General features: G+C 32.1%; 1 protein-coding gene across 3 annotated transcripts in view; it reads right to left on the bottom strand.

The window, feature by feature from the left end:
* Positions 1–234: 234 nt before the first annotated feature.
* The window catches only part of TTC3 (tetratricopeptide repeat domain 3), a 165,134-nt gene continuing 141,502 nt past the window's right edge, over positions 235–23,866 (bottom strand). For 2 of the 3 annotated variants that reach the window (XM_051984856.1, XM_051984858.1), the window contains 5 exons: positions 21,580–21,983; positions 19,614–19,740; positions 19,255–19,434; positions 18,901–18,993; positions 15,475–17,076 (listed from right to left, as the gene is read on the bottom strand). In XM_051984856.1, coding sequence (XP_051840816.1) covers positions 16,969–17,076; positions 18,901–18,993; positions 19,255–19,434; positions 19,614–19,740; positions 21,580–21,983 — 912 coding nt within the window. In that variant the 3' untranslated portion in view covers positions 15,475–16,968. Of the gene's footprint in view, positions 7,824–15,474; positions 17,077–18,900; positions 18,994–19,254; positions 19,435–19,613; positions 19,741–21,579; positions 21,984–23,866 lie in introns of those variants that run through there. The other variant, XM_051984857.1, reaches the window with a different exon arrangement.

The raw sequence follows: 23,866 nt of genomic DNA, 5'->3' as shown, positions 1-23,866 counted from the left end.
AAGCTTCTTATTTTCAAAACATATGCATGGAGAATTTTTCAACATTAACCCTTGCAAAACCTAGAGTTCCAACTTTCCCTACCTTTCCCCTACTCCCACTCCTAGATGGCAAGTAATCCAATATATGTTAAATATGGTAGAAATATATAGCATTACTTTTCAATAGACTTTGCTGACACAGGAACCAAATTAAAAGTGAACAAAGAGAAAAATGGCCAACATTCTAGTCATGAGTGCTTGAAAAAAAAGTTTTATTGAGGTTTCATTTTTACATTACAAACTTTTACAGATAACTCCTACTTCACAAGAGGACTCTTAAAACAAAGTAAAACAGTTAAGGACAACTACTAATATAGCAACATCATCTGAAAATGCATGCAAAATTTCATATCTTAGCAACTCTACCTCTGAGAAAAAAAATCATCTATTTTCTCTTCTTCCTCAAACGACTGGAAAAAGAAAAAGAAAAAAAAGAGAAATTGCTTCTAACAAATATGCAGTTAAGCAAAACAAATTCCCTCAATGGCTGTGTACAAAAATATACATCATATTCTGCACCCTATATTCAACACATCTCTGTATATTTTTATCATTGTTCCTCTGAATCTGGAATGATCACTGTATCTGTATATTTTTATCATTGTTCCTCTAGCATGTGGAATGATCACTGGATTCATTATAATTCTTACAGATTTCAAAATTGCTTATTTTGACCATTATCAATGTTATTATTACATGTTGTTCTTTGGCTCATGTTTCATTCATCAGTTTCTAAGCATCCTAAAAATTCTTCATCTTTATAGTACTGATATTATGTATAACTTGTCTTCCTGACTCTACTTCTATCTCACTTTGAATCAGTTCATAAAAGTTTCCATTTCTTCTTGAAGTAATCTATTTCCTTATTTCTAGTAGCACAATAGCATTCCTTCACATTCATATGTAGCATGACCTGTTGAGTTATTTTTCAGGAACATCCCATTAGTTTCCAGTTTGTTATTTTTAACTAACATTAAAAAAAATATATTGTAAATAAAGGATCTTTTCCTTTTTCCTTGCCTCTCTTGATTACTGACCTATGATATAATTGGGTCAAAGAGAACATACTACTTACTAATTTTCTGTATAAACTTCCAATTACTTTACATAATGATTGCAGTCATTCATAGGCTCACCAACAGAGCATTAATTTGATTCTTTTCTCATGATTTTTCTAACATTTATCAAATTCCTTTTTTTTGGTCAATCTTCCCACTTTGATGGATATGAAGTAGAAGTTTAGTTGTCTGATACTAATTTGGAGCATTTTTTTTTTCATAGAGCTAGATAGCATGGATTTCACTTTTGAATACAATTTTTTATCACTAGATCATTTATCAAATGATGAATGGCTCCTATTCTTATTTATTTTAATTCATTTCATATACATCTTTACATATAAGCACATACACACATATGTATACATACATATCTAATCTATAGAGCCTTAGAAATGAAACTTTTATCAGAGAAGCTTGTTGAAAACTTTTCAGTTGTTTTATCTTCGCTTAATTAGATTTGTTTATGCAAAGACTTTTAAACTTTATGTAATTAAAATGACCTATTTTATCTTCTGTGATCTTTTCTATCCCTAGCATGAACTTTTCTCCTAGCAATAGATTTGATAGGTATATTTTTTCAATGGTTCTCTAACTGTAATGGAGTTCATCTTTTATAAGGTGTGAGGTGTTAGTCTAAATCTAACCTTTTCCATACAAATAACCAATATTTCCAATATTTTTGTCAAATAAATGAACAAATGAATGAAGATTTATCTAGTATCCATCTTTATGCTGATCAATTACCAGAGTATTAAATAATTATTAATCTGATCTACTTATTAAAAATTTAAAAAATATTACCTAATTGTTTGAATAATTGTTGCTCTGTAGTACAGTTTGAGATTTAATGCTGCTTGCTGGATCTCTTTGTTCCCATTTTTTATTATTCCTCTTGAAAATGCTGATGGTTTTTTCTTCCACATGAATTTCATCATTATTAATATTTGTTATAGTTCTATAAAGTAATCTTTAGGAGTTTGTTATGGCATCAAATAATTAAATTTAGGTAGTTTATCATTTTGAATATATTGGCTCAGCCCACATATGAACAATATCTTTCCAATTACTTAGATCTGCATTTCTGTAAACAGTTGTTTTTAATTGTATTTATTTAGTTCTTGTATATATCTTCGAAGGTAGAATGCCAAGTAGTTAAACATTCTGAAGTTATTTAAATTCAATTCCTATTTTTAGCTTTCCCTTCTGAATTTTACTGCAATCATATAGAAATTTTGTTGATGTATGAATTTATTTTATATCCTCTAAGTTTGATGAAATTATTGTTTAATTCAATTTTTGTAGTTGATTCTCTAAGTTCTTTGAGTATATCATATCTGCAAAAAGTGTTAATGTTTTTCTTCTTTATTAAGGTAGTTTTATTTCTTTTTCTTGTCTCATTGCTAAGCATATCAATTCAAGAAGTGGTGACAGTGGATGTCCTTATTTCAACAGTGAATTAACTGGAAAGAATTCCTTTATCATGTGCAAAAAATGGAAGTTCTTTATTTTAGATACATATTAACCATTTAAAGGAAAGGTACATTATTTAACTGTTACTTCCAACCTAATCATAGTACATAATCTTTCTGATATATTATTTTGGCTTTTTTTTGGTGCTAATTATGCTATTAGGGAGATCTACAGTTTTCTTTTTGTTTTGAATGTCCTTGTATGTAAAGGCCATATTTATGTCATGAAAAGAATTTTGTAGGATTCCTTTTGCAATTTTTGCAAATGATTTATATGATATTGGAGTTATTTTTTGAATGTTTCATAGATTTCACTTTTGAATCCATCTGGTCCTGTGTTTTTTTCTTTTGGAATTTCATTTATAATTTGTTCAATTTCAACCAAACTGTGGTGTTTAAATTTTCTGTTTCTTCTGTTAATCTGGATATTTTATATTTTTTGTAAATATTAATATATTTTATCTAGGTTGTCAGTTTTGTTAACATAGAGATGGCTAAAAATTGCTAAGAGCATCCTTTATTTCTTCTTCATTTGTTGTGAATATTCCTTTTTTCATTTATTTATGCTGGTAATTTAATTTTTCTTTCTTCTTTTCAACCAAATTACCTAAGGATTCAACTATTTTATTGTTTTTCCCTGGGGGGAAATAGCTTCTGATTTTAATCCTTAAATCAATGTTTTGTTTTGTTTTTCAGCTTTGCCAATTTTTTTTTTTAATCAGAAATCCTAATCACTATCCCTGCTTTCTTGTGTTGAGCTAAAGCATAATAGATTTTGCTCCAACCATTACTTTATACAATTATTGCATTTTTTTTCAGGTGTTTCATTTAAGCAACATATTAGATTTTGCTTTTGTCCATTCTGCTCATTTCTTCTGTTCATCACATTCACATTAATAGTTAACTGTTTGTTTCTCTCTTCTGTCCTTTTACATTTTTTCTTCTCTATATTCCTTAATTCCTACTTATTTTAAATTATTACTCTTTCTTTTTATTCCTCTTTTTTTCATTATCACCTTCCCAAGTTTAAGGTTTGTTTTTGCTTATGATTAATTGTTCCATGAATCTATCCTTCTTCCCTATTTTTTCCCCTATTGAATTAAATGCATTTCACACTAAAAGTGTATGTGTTTGTATGTGCATGTCTATGCTTTCTCTTTTGAACAGTTTAAATGGAAGTGAAGTTTAAGAGATCTGTTTCCCCCCTATTCTTTTCATGTTTGATATAGACCTATTTGCACAACTTGATTATGTGCCTCAAGATCCCCCATATTTTCTCCCACCTCTCTTTAATTTATCCTTCCCCTTTTTAATTCTTACATTTTAAAAACATTTTTTAAAAAATGAAACTATTATAGAAATTCTGTCTCAAATAACTCTCTATAACTCTTTGTGACAATAGTTTTAAAAGAACTTTTCAACAACCCACCTTCCATCAGACTGTCCCTTCTGATTGTTCAAGTTTTTTTTCTTCATTTATGAATTTATATTTCAAAGTTTCTTTTTAACTCTTTTTTTCACTCATTAGGAATATTTGCTAGTACTCTATTTCACTGAAGATATACTTTTTTTTTTCCTTTGTAGGATTATACTCAGTTTTCTTGGATAAAATATTATTGGCTGTAGATCTTTGTCTTTTGGATAATTTCATGTTTTGTTCTTTTAAATGATAGTTGCTAAATCTTGTACAATACTGAAGAATGGTTCCTTAATATTTGGAATTACATCAGGAATGCAGATACCTACATTCAATATTAGGAAATTTTCAACATAATAGACCATATCAATAACAAGAATAATAAAAATCATGTATCAGTAGATATAGAAAAATCTTTTGACTAGATATCCATTCCTGTTTAAAAAACAAACAAAAAAAAAAACTAGAAAGCAAGTGTGTGTGTGTGTGTATATATATATGTATATATGTACATATATAAATATGTATATAAATTGTATGCAGGTATGTATTTTTTTTTTGCTATGACAATTAGTATCTATCAAAAATTAAGAACCTACGTTATATATAATGGCAATAAACTTAAGTGTTTCCATTATAATCAGTAAGTAAAATAAGGATATCCGTGATTACTACTATTATTTGATATAATGATAGAAAAGCTAGTATTAGCAATATTGCAAGATAAAGAAAATGAAGGAATAAGCACAGGTAAAAAGGAAACAAAATTAGTGCTTTTTGTAAGTAATATGATGGCTTAATTAAAGAATCCTAGAGAGTCAACTAAAAATTAATTGGAATGAATGACTTTAACAGTTACAAGTTATAATAAATCCACATAAACCAATAATATTCTGATATATTACTAAGAAACCCATCAAGAAAAAGTAAAAAAGGAAATTCCATTCATAACTATGGGACATACACAATATTTGGAAGTCTACTTATTAAGATACACATGAACTACAACTACTGTATATAACTTACAGAAATAAAGACAGACCTAAATATCTGGAGAAATATTGACAGTTCATAGGTAGGGTTGAGACAATATAATAAAAATGACAATAAATCCTATCTAAATTCACTTATTACCAAAGGATTGGTTTATAGAACTAGAAAAAATAAAATTTTGTGGACAAAAAAAAAAGGTCAAGAATCTCTAGGAAAATGACAGAAAAAAAGTTGAAAAGAAGACTTCACAGTACAAGATCTTAAGTTATATTATAAAGCAGTAATTCATCAAAACAATATGAGACTGGTTAAGAAACAAGGTCAATCAGGAACAGATTAGAAACACAAGCCAAAGAGCACAGTAGTCAAATATTTGAAAAACCCTAAATATTCTAGTTACTGGAATAAGGACTTATTATTGAACAAAAACTGTTGGAAACATTACAAAGCAGTCAAGCAGAAAATGGGTCGAGAGTCATACTCTACACTGTTTACCAAGATAAGCTATCAATGGGTACATGACAGACATAAAAGTTAACCTTATAAACAAACAAAAAAGACAAAGAAATTATTTGTCCTATCTACAGATATGACCAAGATATAGAAAAGGTCATAAGAGGAAAACTGATCATTTTGATTATATAAAAGTTTTTATACAAACAAATCCAGTGCAATTAAAATTATAAGAGAAAAAGAAATCTGAGGGGTTTAAATCTGATAATGGTCTTTTTTTAAGATATATAATGGATTACTTCAAATTTATAGTACTTAAAACCACTTGCCAATATAAAAATGGAAATAGGATATAAATAGGTGGTTTTTAGAGGAAGAAATCTTGAATACATAATACATACCCATGTTAAAAAATATTATTAATCAATATGGAAATATACTTTGAAACAGCTAAGGTTGGGTTATACTTTATATCCATCAAGTTAGTAAAGAAGATGGAAAAGGAAGATGTTGGAGGATTGCAGGGAAAAGGTATATTAAAGTGAAACTTGGTGGAACTGTTAATTGATCTAGCTATTCTAGAAATCCATCTGGGATTATATCCCAAAATCACCAAATTGTGCCTGCATTTTGGTCCAGAAATACCACTATAAGACTTATACCCCAAAAGAGATTAAAGAGAGCTGGAAAAGACCTATATGTATAAAAATATTTATTTTAACTCTTTTTGTGGTGGCAAAGAATTGGAAATGAAGAGGATGACTATTAATTGGGGAATGACAGAACAAATTGTGGTCTATGAAAGGAGCAGAATATGATTGTTCTGTAACATACACACATATGTTATATATAAAATACAGTACCATTTGTATAATTCACATTCATGAATGAAATACATATGAATAAAATACATAAATGATGTTATAAAAGACATGAAAACAGTTGCATAGGACAGGACCAAGTGAAAAATTTACATAATAATAATAAAGACAAATAACTTTGACTCAATATAATGACCAACTCTATGGTTCCAGAGGTTCAATCATGAAGCTAGGTACTAGTGCAGATGTGGTATGCCTTATTCTTGCTACCAGGGAACCTGAGGCTTGTAGAGCTCGAGTGTTGAGGTGCAGTGGGCAAAAGCTGATCAGGTGTTTCAATCTGGTACAATATAGTTGATACCTTGAAAAGCAGGGGGCCACCAGTCATGAGAGGCAATCTAGTCCAGATTGGAAAAGTAGCAGGTCAAAGCTTCCTGCTGATCAGGGCTATTTGAATGCCCACTGCGGCCTCCAGCATGGGCAAGATAAAGAAAGGCATTTTTAAAAAAATTAAGCATGCCTCTTTATGCACCCGTTTGGAGAAATAATATAATCGTGGTATAGAATGAAGACATATTTTCCAGACATACTCAATTTGGGAATTTGTTTTGCCTAACTGCATATTTACTACAAAACAAAATGTTTTTCTTTTTTTTTCAATGAAGGAAGGTGGGTGAGAGAATATAGATTTTTGTTGATTAAAAGCAAAACTTTGAAGAGAGATTTTCAGTAGTGGAGGGGACAGAAATTATATGAAACTGAAAAGTAACTGAGTGGTGAGAAAATGGATATCTTCCTAAGATGTTTGGCAGAAAATAGGCACGGATATGTGTGATAACTGAAGGTCATCTATATTTTTAAGAATGAGGGAAACAGGTTTGAGAAAAAGAAGATGTTAATACAGTGAGATGAGATTGAAGAGGAGAGAGAGAGAATAATGGATGGGTCAAGTGTCACATAGTTTTGTATGCTAGTGGGTAGCACACAAAGGAGAATATTTATTTTTCTGCTTTACAATGAGGTGTCACCATTTTGGTGTGACCAATGATTTCAGAACTGGAAATGGAAAATAATAAAAGGGGTCAGGTGGCAGATGAAGTTCCATCCAAAGCTGTAGCTATATTAATGCTGGGGAAATAGCCAATGTCTGGAATAACAATGTAGGCTATTCACTTGCTTTATTTTTCTATTATATGTTTAAATCCTGCAGCACTTCAGGAAACAGTACTTGGATTTATACACAGATTTCTTGGAATCAATAGTAGGAAAGTATAAATTAAGACCATCACATTATATCAAATAAACAGAGATTGGGCAGAGGAATAGGAGGAAGGAAAGGGAAGAATGATTCATATCATCAATCTTTTCAAATAGATAAAAACAAAATTGTGCCAGGTGTGATGGTTCATAGTTATTTGAACATGGTAGATTACTTGAGCTTGGATGTTGACTGGGTGTCTTCACTAGGTCGTGCTGCCTAAGGAGGGGTAAACTGGCCCAAGTCAGAAACAGAGTAGGTCAGATCTTCTGTGTTGATCAGCAGTGGGATCTCAGGGTCAGTAGCTGTTGCCTAAGTAGGATATGGAGAAAGACAGAAGGGAAGGAAGGAATGGAAAAAAGAAAACAAAAGGAAGGGAAAAAGGAAGGGGAAAAAAAGGAGAAAATAGAACTTCTAAGTTATTTGTTGGAAACAAATATGCTTGTTTTTCCACAAAAGTACAATGAAGGAGAAAGTTTTATTTTCTTGTGAAGAACTCTGAAAAGTAAAGTGGAAAACCACTTACTTTGAGAAATCTGCTGACCAAAATAAAGAGTTGGTCTGATTTCAAGTCATTTTTTTAATTGCTAAAGAGAGTGAGAATTAACAACCATTTAGGTTGGAGTGACTCCTGTTACTAATTCATTTCTCTTGAAATATACTTGGTTCTGAATTATGTTTCCTTCTAAGGGGAGTCAAAAAAAAAGCATTTTCTTTTTCCTGGGGGTCAGGAAAAATATTTTCTTAAGTTTTGTGAATACCAAAGGCAGCCTGATAATTGGCAAGGTTTACACAATTGTTCAAAATTCATTCTCAGCAGTGAAATCAGTAGGATACTAGAGCACGGGCATTTATTAGTTAGCTCATTTGCTTGATTTCAAACTTACTTGAGAATCTTGGAGGAGACAAAATGTGCAAGAGAAAGCAAGAAATGCTGAAGGTAGACATTACTATAATCTATAAAGAAACTCACAGTCTATAAATTATTTCATAAAGGTTTCTTAAAATCCAATATCCATCATTAACACCAAGAACTTTCTATTGATAAATTTGTGGACTTTGGTAAGAATGGATTTCATTTTTGTCTCCAGCACTTAGCATAGTAGCTGGCACTATGCTTCATAAATGTTGATTGAGTGAGTCCTGACATCCTCATACTCTGGCTATCTTCCTGCACTCTAATATTTACCTCAGACCTGGCACTTCAAATTTCCATTCTGAAGCCTTGGGCTCTTGAGGGATCTATGATATAGTGTACTGGACTTGGAGGTAGAAAGACCCAAATGCAAATATTGTTTTAGACACGTACTAATTGTGTGATTCTAGCTAAGTCTTCACAGTGAGTTTTTTTCATTTGTAAAATGGCAACCATAGCACAATGTACATTATGTAAAGTGCATACTATATATTAGACACTGCTAAGGATATTGATACAAAGAGGGAACAGACAGTCCTGACCCCCAAGGAACTTAAAACCAAATGGTGGTGACAACATGCAAATAGATATACACAAAATAAGATACATACACATATATAATAAACGGAAAATAACTAAGAGAGGAAAGGCATTCGAATTAAGAGGATCAGAGAAGGCTTCCTATAGAGGGTTGGATTCAAGTTGGAACTTAAAAGAAGCCAGGGAGGTCAGCATCAGAGCAGAGGAAGAACATTCCACATATAAGGGACAACCAGAGAAAATGCCTGAAATTAAAAGATGGAGTGTCTCGTTTGTATAATAGCCAGGAGGTCAGTGACCCAAATTAATACGTTGCATTTAGCCATCTGTTTTGATATACTCTTTACTAATTGCTCTCTTTCTACTTCATATGTTGAGAACAATTATCAAATAAGTACTCCTAGAAAGGATTGGTTAATCCATTGTCCCAGGCTTCCACCCTAATATTCCTGAGACTTCTCAAATCAAAAAACCCCATCCTGTCTACTACTTCCCTATATATGTTGTCTTTATTTGCATCAGAGAAGAAGGAACTGTTTTCTTGTATCTGTTCCTCTAATGTTTAACATAATACCTGGAATAATAAATGCTTAATCCCTTCATTTTTCAAGTTTGTAGTCTGAGAGAAAAAACACTATAGCTGTAATCTAGAGCTTAAGCCTAGGCATTTCTATAATGCTTTCCTGAGGTAGGGTGAAAATTTGAAGAGAGTTATACTGGCTTTGAGAGAGCACACATTTGACTTTAGGCTTTCTTCAGATACAGGTTCTTGATGGGAAAAGAAGATTCTAGGAATTTTGACATGTAGATGAGCTGGACTATTGAGCATGTCCTTATTCTCAGTTTGCCATAATAGAAACCTCAGGAAATTTCTCAAAGGTAGAGTTGAGATATAGGAAAATTCATTTACCATTGTTTGGTGTGTTCTAATCTGTGTTAATTTCTCTAATTTCTACTTACTTGGATAAATGGGCTACTTCACTCCATTATTATGATTTCTGAGTAGCTAGCATTTGGTAGGGAGACAAGCTTTGAAGTATTCCTCACTTGTTAAGGGACTTCAATACAGGAAAAGCAGAACGAACACAGAAACTCATTCTAAACTAACAACAGAGGGGGCAGATATATCTAATTCTAGTCTGGTATCGTAATCTGAGGAGAGAAAACTGAAAGAGTGTCTTCCGAGAGGAATTGATCTTCCTTGAAGAGGAGTAGATGAGATTCTACAAATATTAATTCATGACTCTCTGGGAAAAGCCACCTTTGGGCAGACACAATGTGTACAATAAATTATATGGGAGAAAGATACACACACATATTCCCTCCCTCTCCTTCTCTCTCTGTCCTTGTCTCTCTCTCTCCCTTCCCTCCCTCTCTGTTCTCTTTTTTCTCTTCATCTCTCTCTCTCTCCCCTTTCTCTCTTTTACATGGCCACCATCTAGTAGATTTTATGCTAATCTGGGAGGCAAAACTCTGCTCTAACACATGACAGGAGGGAGAGAAGAATTAAGTCAACTTATTAAGCATCTACCTTATATATTCAGCACTAGATAGAACAGACCACTGATTCACTTAATAATATATTTCCTTTTACAGAGGCTGTTTTGAAGGTAGTTAACAATTTAGAAATTCCATTTCCACCTGTGAGGAAATTTTATCACTCCTTTAAAGAAAGTATTAGATATTGGGATACAATAGTCTTCAGTTTAAGGAAAAAAAAAACATCTTGTTAACGCATTTTCTAATTAAATCTTTTGAAATGAACAAAAAGGTACTAATATATAAGCATACAATTTTTTTTTCTGAGATATCTTGTTTACACATTGCCAAAATTTCTTCTTATATCTCAATGACATTACTTATAACCCCCCAAAAAATATGAGAAAAAATTTAGCAACTGATGAATACACTGAAAAAAATCAGTGGTTCTCTAGGGGGTTCTCTTCCTACTGCCCTGCAAACACCTTATAGCTCTTTTTTGGCTTTGCTCCAAGATTTTCTGCTCTTTGTAATTTTGCAAAATTAATTTTTGATTGTTGTAGTCATTGTGTATATTCTTTTCTTGACTTTACTAATCTCATTTTGTTTCAGTTAGTTTAAATCTTTTTATGCTTCTCTTTACCATTATGCCACTACATTCATGCCCCACATCATTGTAAAGTCATTTCCTCAACACAATGGAAATTTAATTTGCATTTCCTTGCTACCACAGAAAATGCTGCTACAAATGTCTGGGCACATATGGAACCTTTCTTTTTGTCAACAATCTCCTTGAGGTATATATCTACCAATGGAATCTCTAGGTCAAATAGCATGATCATTTAATTATTTTATTTGCATAATTCCAAATTTCTTTTTAGGATGGATATACAAGTCCACCAATAATGATTTTTTTTTACAGATAATATCTTTTGCCACTTTTGCCAATTTGCAGAGTGTAAGGTGAAACCTCAAGGTTGTTTTGGTTTACATTTCTCTCGATGATCTGGAGCATTCTTTCATGTTTATTAGTAGTTTGCAATTCTTCAATAGAGCTGTTTGTTCATTTTCTTTAACTGTGCCTACCTTTAATTTCTTTCTCTTGTTTTATTGATGGCATTTCTAGAAATATATAAAATAACAGGGAGAAGAGTAGGTAATCTTGCTTTATTTTCTATCTTTTGATGTGTTTTTTGGTTTTAGGGATACTGAAAAATGTCCCTCCATGATTATACTTTGTGACTTAAAAGTTTTTTGGGTTATTTTTTAAGCATGAATGACTTTTATTTTATTAAAGGCTTTTTCAGCTTCTAGTGAGAAAATCATGTGGTTGTAGATGTTTTTGTTTTTTATATGATTATTGTTTTCCTAATATTTAACAATTCCCAAGTCCTTGAAATAAATGCAACTTAGCCAAAATGATTTATTAGATGAATTGTGATAGTATGACAGGATATTTTAAAAGAATCTTTGAATCATATTAACTAAATGATATTGGCTTATAGTTTTCCTTTGCTTTAGTTCTTTACTGATTTAAACATTGGGAATACATTTGAGTCATAAAAGGAGTATGGCAGTTCTTTTTTCTCAGTTTCTGGGGGAAAAAAAAAACTGCATAGAACTGGCATTTATTATTCCTGAAGATTTTGATAGATTTCTTCTGCAAATTCATTAGCATCATGAGTTTTTGCTTTCTTCTGGAAATTACTTTATGGCCATTTCTATTTTTTTTTTTCTGGAACTGAATTATTTAATATTTTTGAAGGTACTTCTTGATTTTGTGGTCTGAGTTTGTTGACACATAAATACAGAATAGTTTTTGATAATTCCTTTTTTAAATTAGGTTTTGTTGTGATTTTACCATGTTCATTTCTGTTGATTTGATTTTCTAACCTCTATTTTTTAATCAGGTAATCCAGATTTACCAACTTTTAAAAGAACCAGCTTCGAGTTTTATCAGTGCTGCAGTTGTTTCCAGTTTACCAATTTTTATATTTCTCCTGATTTTTAAGTTTTTTTGTTTCTAACTTTTTTTTTGAAATGTGTATTCATTTCATCGATCCTTTTAAAACTTTGCTAATGTATAACTATATGTATAAATGTGTGTCTGTATCTGTGTGTATATATACATATTTATAGACATAGAGACACAGATGTATTTTCTTATGATGTTATGGTATGTAAAAAATATGTTCATATTCCTACATTTTAATATTTGTTTGTATTTCAATCCCAGCATATGGCCAATTTTGGTAATATTAATGTAATATTAATAAATCAGAATTTCCATTAAGTTCTTTAGCTATAATTTCTCCAACAGTTTTTGAATTCTGCAATTTCTCTTTTATTTATGTTGTACTGGATGTTATATTCGCTTACTGTATTGGACCAACTCTATTCAGAAGAACATAAAGTCTTATATTATTTTATTACTATCTGTTTGATCTTTATCTTCATGCATTCAGTTAATTTTTCTGTTGATAATCTCTGCTTAATGTCTTTCACTGTATTCTGAAGTTCCACATTTTTATTTATGGTCTACATATTTATTAATTATTTCTTTAACTTCTTTGGGTTTCACCTCAGTTTGAGTTTTTTCTTCTAAACAATTTCTTTTACGATTTTTGTAGATTTTGTCTTTTTACCTTTTTTGTATGCCTGAGCCTCACTTTGAGAAGTATCTATTCTTGAGGGAGGTGAAGAGGTTTTAATTTTTCTGTGTCTCATATAGTGTAGGTCATTTCCATCTCTTGCCTTACCATGATGATTTTCTTTTTCATTTGCCACATAATTTCTTCTCTGGGCCCATGTTCTGCCATCCTTATGGATGCTGGTAGCCCCAGGAGTTCTGATTTTCCTTTTCCTAAGAAAGGATGTTGTCCGAGGAGGTACAAGACTATGAGAGGAAGCAGGCCTTCAGTGCACCAAATGCCTGGAGATCAGACCATTGTTAAACTCAACAACAATCTCCTACAGATTACATTTCTCCTCCCTTGGAAATGTTCCTCAGTAGCATTTCCTCCTCACTTGGGAAGGAAGGAAACAAGCTTTTATTAGGTGTCTACTATGCACCAGGAACTGTGCTATGTACTTTGCAAACATTCTCTCATTTTATTTTCACAGCAACATTGGAAGTAGGTGCTGTAATTACTCTTACAATTGAGGAAACTGATGCAGACAGAGGTAAAGTGATTTGTCCAGGGTCACACAGCAAGTTAGTGGCTGAGGTCTTCCCGATTTCAGGCCCAGGATGCTGTTCACTTTGCCATTTTATGACCTGGGTCAGCATTGTATCAAGCTTCCATTTTCCCAGTTTCAATCCTTTCCTTCGTCATGCACTCTCCTGCAACCTTTCCTGCTTCAAAACTCTAGGTATTCTCTTCTCTTTGTTGTTTACCCATGGATTTGACTTAGGGTGGTACAACACAAGAAGCTTGTATTCTAAGAAGAGGAGACTGTACTGAGAAGTATGGAAAGTTACAGTGAAACCATAAAAAAATGCCCAAACACAGATTTTCTAGCAGCAATGTCAGAACTGGTTTTGTTACACCTGCAGAACTATAAAGCTGCAATAGGGTGGAGATGTGAGCAAGATGACTGAGGTGGACAATCTGGTCTAGAGATGGGGCCACTGACAAATGAGGAAGGAAGCTATAGGTGGTCATCTTTTCTTTCTTTTCTTCTTCTTCTTTTTTATTTTTAACTATTAAATTGTATTTAACAGTTTGAATTTAAAAAAAAATCACTTTATAAACTTACTTTTTTATGTAGGGCAGCTCATACTGAATTAAAAAAAAAAAAAGCACAGGAATATTATAAGAGGCTTTAATTCCATAAAAGCTAAGAATTACACAAAATAAATAACAGGGTTAGTTTAATAGGAACAGAGCTGAGTGGTAAAAAGACCTTATAGCATGGATGATGTTTAGATGGCAGAGAAATTAGAGCTACCAGAGTATAGAACTTGAAATAAGAACTGAATTAGTCTAATCTGGAAATACTGGTCAAAAAGATGTAACAGAAGGGCTTGAGATGCTAGTTATAATGCCTTAATTAAAAAAAATTTTTTTTTTTTTTTAAAAAAAATTGATTGCAGAAACTTTAACTTGTACTACACTGAGTTTTGAGCCATTCAATGAATCTAGCAACAGCAGACATTCTTTGGATCCCAATTTCTATTTTATGTTAGGTTATCCTTATTTCAGTTTAAATAACTTGATCAGAAAAATTATGCCTGGTCTTTGAAGAAATTACAAGTTAATAATTGAATAAGGTCACTCTCAAAATGCTGTTTATTGTAGATAAGATCAGGAAAGGTGGGGTTCAAATCCTATCTCATATACTTATTTGTGCAAATTTCAGGAAGTCACTTTATCTCATGAAGCTTCAGTGTCCTCTTCAGTAATATGAGAAGAAAAGCACTTATCAGAAGGTTGTTTTACAATGTAAAAGTGACTTCTAAGTAATGGAATTCTCTATAAATGTGAGTTATTATTATGTTTATAGTCACCTCAGTAACAAAAACTCAATACTTAATGAACAAGATGCATAAATTGCTTGACTTAATAACGAAAAATAGGTGAGATTTTGAATTTTTAAAATGATGTAATACTTATTTTAACATCTTAATATCTTTGGCCATGAGAAATTAGCCTACAAAAGTTATACTTTTTCTACTGACCTTTAAGAAGATACATTGATCAATTGAGTAAAATTATGAGAAATACTGAAAAAAATTCAGAAACCCTACTTGTAACTAAACTTGAATTTAGAAGTAAAACTTTGATGTTTTGAACTTCTTAAATCCATGTAATCCAAGTAACTGAATTCCTCCCACACGAAGCACAAATCTTTTGAAAAGAAATCTACTTTTTTAAAACTTCTGTAATATAATCTATAATGTAACCTGCCATGTCTCCTAGAATCCTGGGATTGTAAAATCAGGATCATTATTATGTGATCAAGTAGATAAGATGATTTAAAATATCAGAGAAGGATTGTAAAATATTAACTAATAAATACAAAAAATGTGAAGATGATATTTATTTTAAAGGTTTTTGAATCAACAATAATTGTACAAAACACATTACAAGATTCTACTGAAATAAGAAGAATCCTCAAACCAGATGCTCAATAAGTATTTATTTAGCAAATTTTTTGAATTTTCTAAGAAGCGATTAATTAGGTAAGAAGTGAGTTCTGGTAGTTGAAGCATTAATATTAAAACATGAGATAAATTTAAAGAGAAACCCACCAATTTCAAAAACAATGCAAATCACATTTAAAATGTTGTTTTTTAGCCATTCCAGTTTCAGAGAAATGGAATTTATTCAGGATAAACTGAAAGTGTAGTTAAACTTTCTGCCTATAAATCACTAAATTCAAGATTTATATCTTGCTAGTTTTTGAAGTTGTTTATGAGTAACATCTTCAAGCTGATTAATTAACATAGAATATTAATCTAAATACTGGCTGAACTCTTCCTTTACCCAATATCTTAATTGAATAAAACAAGAGTGCAGCCATGATTATTTCCTTTCAGAGACATCTCAGACTAAATTTGGGTACAAATTTGGAAGGAGAACGATACTGATGTTATTCAACTTTTGCTCTCCTCACAATGTGGTGAGCATAGAGAAGAAACAATAAATATCATGTATATGTGAAGAAATTCTACTCCTAATATTAAAGAATGCGTTCCAAGGTCAGGGTTCTAGTAACCTATATATTAACATGTAGACTCTATACAATTTAAAAAACTAAGCATTTTTAAAAATAATTTTCAATAAAATCTATTTCTAATTTTTAAAAAATGGAGGGGTAAGGAACAATAGGCATATTATAAACTTAGGCATAGAAGAGACTCATGAAATAAAAAGCAAAGCTAAGCCTGGCATATATGAAAAAAGGTAAGATTGGAATTCATTAATCAAAATCAAAGTCAATGCTTAAATATTTATCATAAATTATAAAACTATGGCTTCCTTAAATTTACTTTTAATGTAGATTATGGTAAAGAAACAAGTGGACAATCACATTTTCCCAACATTAAGGGGAAAATGAGATGCTTTAATGTTAAAGGCCAATTTAAAAGTTATAACTCAAATATATTTCTTAATGGAACTTTTCAATCTTTAAAGTGTCTCTCCTTCCAATAAGAAGATTAAATTTAATCACTTTGTCTTATATAAAGATATGACCAGAATCATAGAATGTTAGTAGTGAAAAATCCTTACAGATCATGAATATATTTTACAAATGAGGAAACCTTATTTCATTTCTAGACTTCTATTTCTTGTCCAAATTAGAGATCAAAAAATCTGATATCTATTTATATTAAGCAGTAATGTCATTTTGTGAATGTCTATTGTATAGTACAAGTTTTTCTTCAAATAAATGTATATGCTTCACATATTCATGTATATTTTGTCCTTGTGATATATATAGTAATTTATGTTCAACAAATTAATATTTAGGGAATTTTTGGCTAAAGGTAATAGCAATAAGACAAGTTGTTAAATTTTAAGCAGGCCGGCCTGATCCAGAAAGTGCAGGAAATTCTTCTGCTAACAGGACATATTCACGGCATGTTGGGCATGTACTTTGTTCTTTAAGCCACTGCTCAATGCACTGAAAATAAGGGGAAAAAATCCATAAATACCTACCCATAACTTGCTTTCTTCAACCATGTTGAGTGGGCATTTCTATTCACATCTAGGCACAATATTCTCACAAACCAACAAATCATTTCTGAGCTCATAACTAACCTAGGGATCCAAAACCATTTCTGTCCAGGCAGGAAGCACATAAGAAGTTCCCAGAATACTTTCTGCCTTGGAATTAGATTACTTTATCAGGTGCTGACACTCTTGAGTTGCGCTTTTAAGGCTTCCTGGACTTCAAACTCTTGACGTTGCTTTGACTATACACTCTCCCTGAGGGACTTGACCTTTCTGTTTCTCTCTATCACACCTGTTTGATTTTTTGGTCTAATCCATTTCTAAGAGTCTAATGTTGTTGTCTTGTATTGAAGCAACCCTTCTTTAAATTTCTAGCCTCTACACCTGTTTTATAACTTCTAACAAATACCTAGGTTGCTGGCTCTGATTCCTTAAACTCTTAGTTGATTTGCTTGAGGAAAGATTTCATTCCTCCTACTTGTAGGAAGCAATGGTTAAGTATTTAATAAATGCTTGCTTATTAACTAATTTATGCCTGGTGTATCTTTATTCTGATTCCTTTCAGATCCTAGACTCTCAAGAGTTCTAACCTATCCACATTCTATTTTAATGCTATCCAGATATCTATAAAATAGTATTAACTAGTATTTACTTATATATTTTTAAAATGATAAATTTACGAACATTAACATTTCCATGTCCAGAAGACAAAAAGAGGACTGTATTCTCTTTTCTAAAAGTTAAGTAAAAGAACTGAATAGAAACCCCATCCATTTCAATCGAATAGTATAGGTGTTGGATTAATATTAAATAATAATTCTTCACTACAACATATGAAAAACTATGTATAAATCTCGATTGTGCTATTGCACACAAAGGCTCTCAATCTAGAGTAGGCAATTTGCTCAAGTCTAAGAACCAAAATTCACCAGTTTCCACAACAAAGAGCCATAAAATAGCATGATGCTGGAGGGAATCGATTAAAATTCTAGCCTTGCCCCTCATTACATATATGACCTGGGGTAAGCAACTTAAACTTTTTAAGCCTCAATTTCTTCATTTATAAAATAAGGAAGTTGGACTTTGATAAACTTAGATTCTTCCAAGTCTAATCCCTTTGCCCAAGATCTAATTTACTATACAAACTAGAACAAATACATGTTTACATTCTTTTGTATATAAAATCTATTAGCAAATAGGTTTTAATTTGTTACTGTAATTTTTAATTACAGGATTGATAAAATGTATAATGGCACAGTGGGCATTTATTTTGCTTGACTATGCATATTTATAACAAAGATTTTATTTGCTTTCTCCATGGTAAGGGGGAGAAGGAGATTTTTGTGACTGAAAAAAGTTAACTTTAAAAAAATCTGTAATGGTACTTCCTGTCCTAAGCTTACCTAACAAGACCTCATGTAAAATTTATCAATCATAGAGTTTTGGAACTAAAGAGGAACTCAGAATAGCATCTGGTCCAAGTCTTTTATTTTAAAGCTGCGAGCTGAGATGACTTGCATGATGATCACATGCCTAGTTAGAACCACATGTTTTAGATCAGTCATCCCTGCTGTAGATCCTAACATCCTAAAAGTACACAGAACATTTTGATATTTGGGAGATTTATAAAGAAGACTATTTTTGAAAAATACAAATGCAAATAAATGAAAATTAGTTTTCAAAAAGTTTAAAACACTCAGATGCAGAGATGCCTGCACGAATGCCTTTCCCCTAGAATGATAACAGTTGTTTTTCAATCAAATAGAAATCATACCCATTTATGAAACTGGTGCCCACAATCCATCTCACATACATGTTCCTGGTTTAGCTCTTCATAGCATATTATACAGGGATCATCATTGGAGACCTGTGGAAGGAAAGGCATTAAAACATTGAAAAATAACCAACATGCATTTTTTGTCAGAAACTTCTCTTAAGTTTTTAATGAAATAAAATAACCTCCATTTTCCAATAAAAGTTTAAGAGCTGAATATATGAAGCCTAATGGGCTGAAGAATTTAGTTTAAAAAACAAAAAACAAAAACCCCAACAAAAAAAATTTAGCAAATTACTTTTGCTTATTAAAAAACCTTATAGTTGCATGGAAAGAAATAAAAATAAAACTCACAGGGGAATCATTTGATTTTTGCCACTTTGACTTGGAGGGTCCTCCAACAACTACCCAGGGTTTGCTGGCAAGTGTTTCGGAAGCTGGGACTATGGAGGAACTAGATACTGACACATTTTCTGCTGAATGTCTAAGATCAGAAGATTCAGCTGCACCACTCATGTCTGTTCCTTGAACTGCCTAAAAAATTTAGGAAAAAAAAAAAAAGAAAATGACACAAAGCATCAATATCACAAAAAAATTTCTGAACAGAGAGTTTATGTATTCTTATACTTTAAATTGGAGCAGTGTTAGTTTTTTTATAGAAATACATGAGAATAAAATAAAAACCACTCACTGTATCTGTTTGAAATACTAACCAGTTTCTTATTCTGCTCATCTAGAATAAGTTCTGTTACTCTTCTGACAATTTCATCAGACTCCAAACTTGCATGTGTAGTTCTGTCTTGATTTTGTACTTTTTGGATAAAATTCAAAAGCTCAACACTAAAACAGAAATAAGATGGTGACACAGGAATAGCAATTAGTGTTTTGAATTATTTAAGATAACAGTCATTCAACAAACATTTAAAAGCTACCTATTTTGTACTTCCTTCTCTGCTTCACAGGGTCTCTGTTTTCTTTCAAGATGCAGCTTAACACCACATTGTGAGGCCTTTTCTGATTCTCCCAACAGGTAATTTCCTCTTTATCTTTTGTTTATTTATTTTTTATTTTGTGTTTGTTCTATTTATGTTCGTTCTGCATAGACTAATATACATACATGACTCCCATGTTAGAGTATAAGCTTCTTCTAAGTAAAGATTATTTCTTTCTATTTTTTCCTCCTATGCCTAGTATATGGTCTAACACATAATATGTGTTTAATAAATACAAGGGAAGACACTAGTAACTGAGGAATTTAGGAAAAGTCACATAAAATGAGGCTTACTCTAAATGGAATTAGAGATATGAAACTGGAAGTTCGGGTGGGATAAGCAGATTTGAGAATCATTACTACTGGCATAGAGAAAAAAATTAAATCCATGGGAACAGATGATGTCAAGTCAAAAAGAAGGGGGTCTAAGACAGAATCCTACAATAGTTAGAGCATGTGATCTAGATGAGGGCCTAGCAAAGGAGACTAAACAGGAATGGCACGATGGGTGCAAGTCCAAAGAGAAGAGAGAGTGGATCATCCTTTAGATGGTCTTTTTAAGAAGATTAGCTACAAAGGGCAGAAGATATAGGAGACAAAAGCTCGATGGGATGGAAGGATCAAAAAAAGTTTTTTGAGGATAGGGGAGACATAGGCATGTTTATGGATAGTAGGAGAAGTAGTGAAGATAAGAGCAGAGATAATGGAGAGGGCAATCTACTGGAGGAGCTTAGGTGTAAGGGCCTCATTTGGGTAAAAAGATGAATACACTTCAGTAATGAAAAAGGTCACATCTTCAACACAGAGATGAAATAGTGGCAAAAGGGCATAGGAGTGACATGAGACGAGGAAAAAGGAGCTCAAGGCAATGGTCTCAATTTTTTCCTTTAAGTATGAAGCAAGGTTCTCAGCTGAGAGGATGGGGAAAGGGAGTCACGGGAAATTTGAGGAAGGATGGAAAAGTTTGGAAGAGCCACTATGGAAAAGAGGGGCAATGGGGGCTCATATGAAGGTGTATGCTACAAACCTGTAACAGGGTGCAATCAAGGAAAGGAAAAGGGGATGAGGGACTCAAGAGAGGAGGAAAGTACAAAACTGAACTAAAAGGTTAAGACAAGGAAAGGAGAGAGTGGCTAGTGTTAAGGATGTGTGTACGTGGAGAGAGAGAGAGGGGGAGAGAAAGGGAGGGAGAGATGGGGGGAAGAGAAGGAAGAAGAGAGAGAACAGGAATGGAGGAAAAAAGGAAGGGGATTTGAATTGAAGAAAAAAAGACTTAAAGATGAGGATGAAGTCTAGAAATAAGAGGACCTCAGGAAGAAGAAAATACAATTAAGACAAAATTAATAAGACTAGGTGGCAAAATGATATGAGGTTAGTAAGAAAAGACAAAGTAAGTTGAGTACAATTGTCAAGACTCTTTCTTACAAGGGGAGAAAAAGAGTTCTAAGTTGAAGACCACCAAAGCAGTTTATCACAATAGTTCACCCAGACATGGCTCTTTCCAACAATGATTTGATTCAGGCCAGTTCCCATGATCTTGTGACAGAGAGCCATCTATATACCCAGAGAGAGGACTTGCATAAACACAATTAATATCAACAATTCCTTTAAGGGGAGTAGACCCTCATTAGGAAACTAAGGTCAGTCTGGAAAATTATTCAATTAAATCCAACTTTTCATATAAATACCTGCTGTAATTTGGGAATATGGTTGCCAGATGCTCAATTACATTGTTAAAATGTTTCTTCTGTGGCTGGTTTGGAGAACTGGCATGTGTTTGTGAAACACCTTTGGAACTTTGATTAATTTGAGTATCCTTTTCAGAACTCTTAACAATTGGTAATGGCTGGGTGACCTGACATGGATCAGTATAAGATGCTTGTAAAAGTACAGAAGTTATCTCCTCTGAGCAATCATTGCCAGAATGTAGATTTGTGTTCTCAAGTGTCAGGGCTTGGCTTCCAGTTAATAAGTCAGCTGGGATAATCACTGGACTTTGATCATCATATTCAGAAAATAAGTCAGAATGAACTTGTGCAGAATATGTCATAGAGGCTGGATCATTAATATCAGCAGGCTTGTCTTGAATGAACTAGGAAACAAAATTATAGGGAGACAGAACAATTGATCAATTTTAACCAAAATGAAGAACTACAAAGGAAAACTTACATAAAAATTTCCACCTAAATATTTAAAAGCCTTATTTTTTTTAAATGACTGTTGGCTATGATACAGCTGAGGTTTAAATTCTGATTTCAGTTAATTTTTCTACACTTTATTTTTTTCTATATATTTGTATAATTCTTTTATCAATTTTAGAAGATTACAATATAACAGTAAAGAATTATTGTTTTTTTTGGGAGAATGTTTAATGGGCTGAAGCTGAGCCAATGCACTGAGGTGCGAGCACTTGAGGCTAATTAGCAATTGGACAATACTCTATTAATATATGCTTGGAGAAAGAATGGCCCTGCCCACTCTCTGTGCAAATTTGATGTGTTGTACAGGAGATTGCAGAGAAGATTTGGTAGGTGGAACGTGAGAACCAGAGGCATTGCTGGCCGGATTCTTGTTGCGATTGCTCTCACTTCTATCGCCATTCCCCTTCACCTCTGCAAAGAATAAAGATCAAGGATTTTCCCTTATCGTGACTCCAGCTGATTTTAAAATACTCTGGGTGCTAAACGCGGTCATCACAAGAATGAACTAGTTTTAAAGGCACTTTAAACAGTATCATGCTGACTGAAATACTTCATAAAATTTCCTAGGACTTGGGATTACTAATTGTTTTTAAGGTCTCTATTAATGTTAAATATATACAGAATAGAAGAATAAAATTTAATAAAGAAATTCATATTCAAGACTCATATTGGTTTCTTTTTCATCTAATAAACAATCCTTTTCAGGATGGCCCTTCTTTTAACTAGCAAGATATATGAACTATTTGAAGGACAATGAAAATAAGTTTATATACCATAAGTCTACATTTGGCTAAGTAGAATAACATCACTCCAGCAACCTCTAACCTCAATTTGAAGAATATCCTTTTTCAAATTTCTACAGTCTAACTGATTTTATTTTTCAATTAATTGAACGAATATTTAATCGGTGCCTATTACATGCTGAAGTATGTGTAACATCTGTAACAGAACAAAATTTGACACTGTATGAATATCTGAAATAATCCAATAAATGTTATTAAATTTTCTCTACATTTTTAAGTCAAAAAAAGTTTTAAATGGCTATAAGCTTTTGTTGTCTTTCATCAATTTTAAATTTTTTTTGTTTTTATACCATTTTAACGTCTAAATACATCTCTTTTTTCCCTTTCTTACCTACAAAGATCACCCCTTATAAAAAAGTTTAAAGAAAAATATAATTTTTGTAATGCTGGCTACATAAAACCAACTAAAATCTCATATTTGAGAATATATGAAACATTCTACACCCACAATTCCTGACCTTTACAAAAAAGAGAGTGCATTTTCTTTCTTTTAAGTAATCTGCATTGATTATCTTTTATTTTCACATTACTTACATTTACCAACATATACTTCTCTCTCCTTTATAATGAAACCATTTTTTAAAAAGGGCGGGGAGAGGGAGGAGATAGTATAAAAGCCAAGCACAACTAATTCACGTTATCTGTTATATCTGAGAATGATTTATACCCAATAGTACTGGTCCCATATCAGCAGAGAAGGGAGGGGGATTATTTTCTCAACCCTTCTCAGATATAACCCTTTTCAAAAATTACATTTTATTTGGCAAAATAAAATAATATTTTAAATTTTACATTCTAGACCAATAAAACTGGAGTTCTTAATGTTCATTTTTATTCAGCATAAAGAAACAAGGTCCAATTTCTTGACTTTGGTCTCTGTCCCCAAATATTTAAAGCCAAGAACATACCCATAAAGGCTGGTTAAAGATTGTAGAAACAGCTGTTCAAGAATTATCTTGACAATTCTCTAA

This window comes from Antechinus flavipes, chromosome 3 (genome assembly GCF_016432865.1).
Source record: "Antechinus flavipes isolate AdamAnt ecotype Samford, QLD, Australia chromosome 3, AdamAnt_v2, whole genome shotgun sequence".
In the NCBI taxonomy this organism is placed as follows: Eukaryota; Metazoa; Chordata; class Mammalia; order Dasyuromorphia; family Dasyuridae; genus Antechinus; species Antechinus flavipes.
The sequence above is the reverse complement of the archived record's forward strand: the minus strand, read 5'-3'. Positions and strand labels throughout refer to the sequence as shown.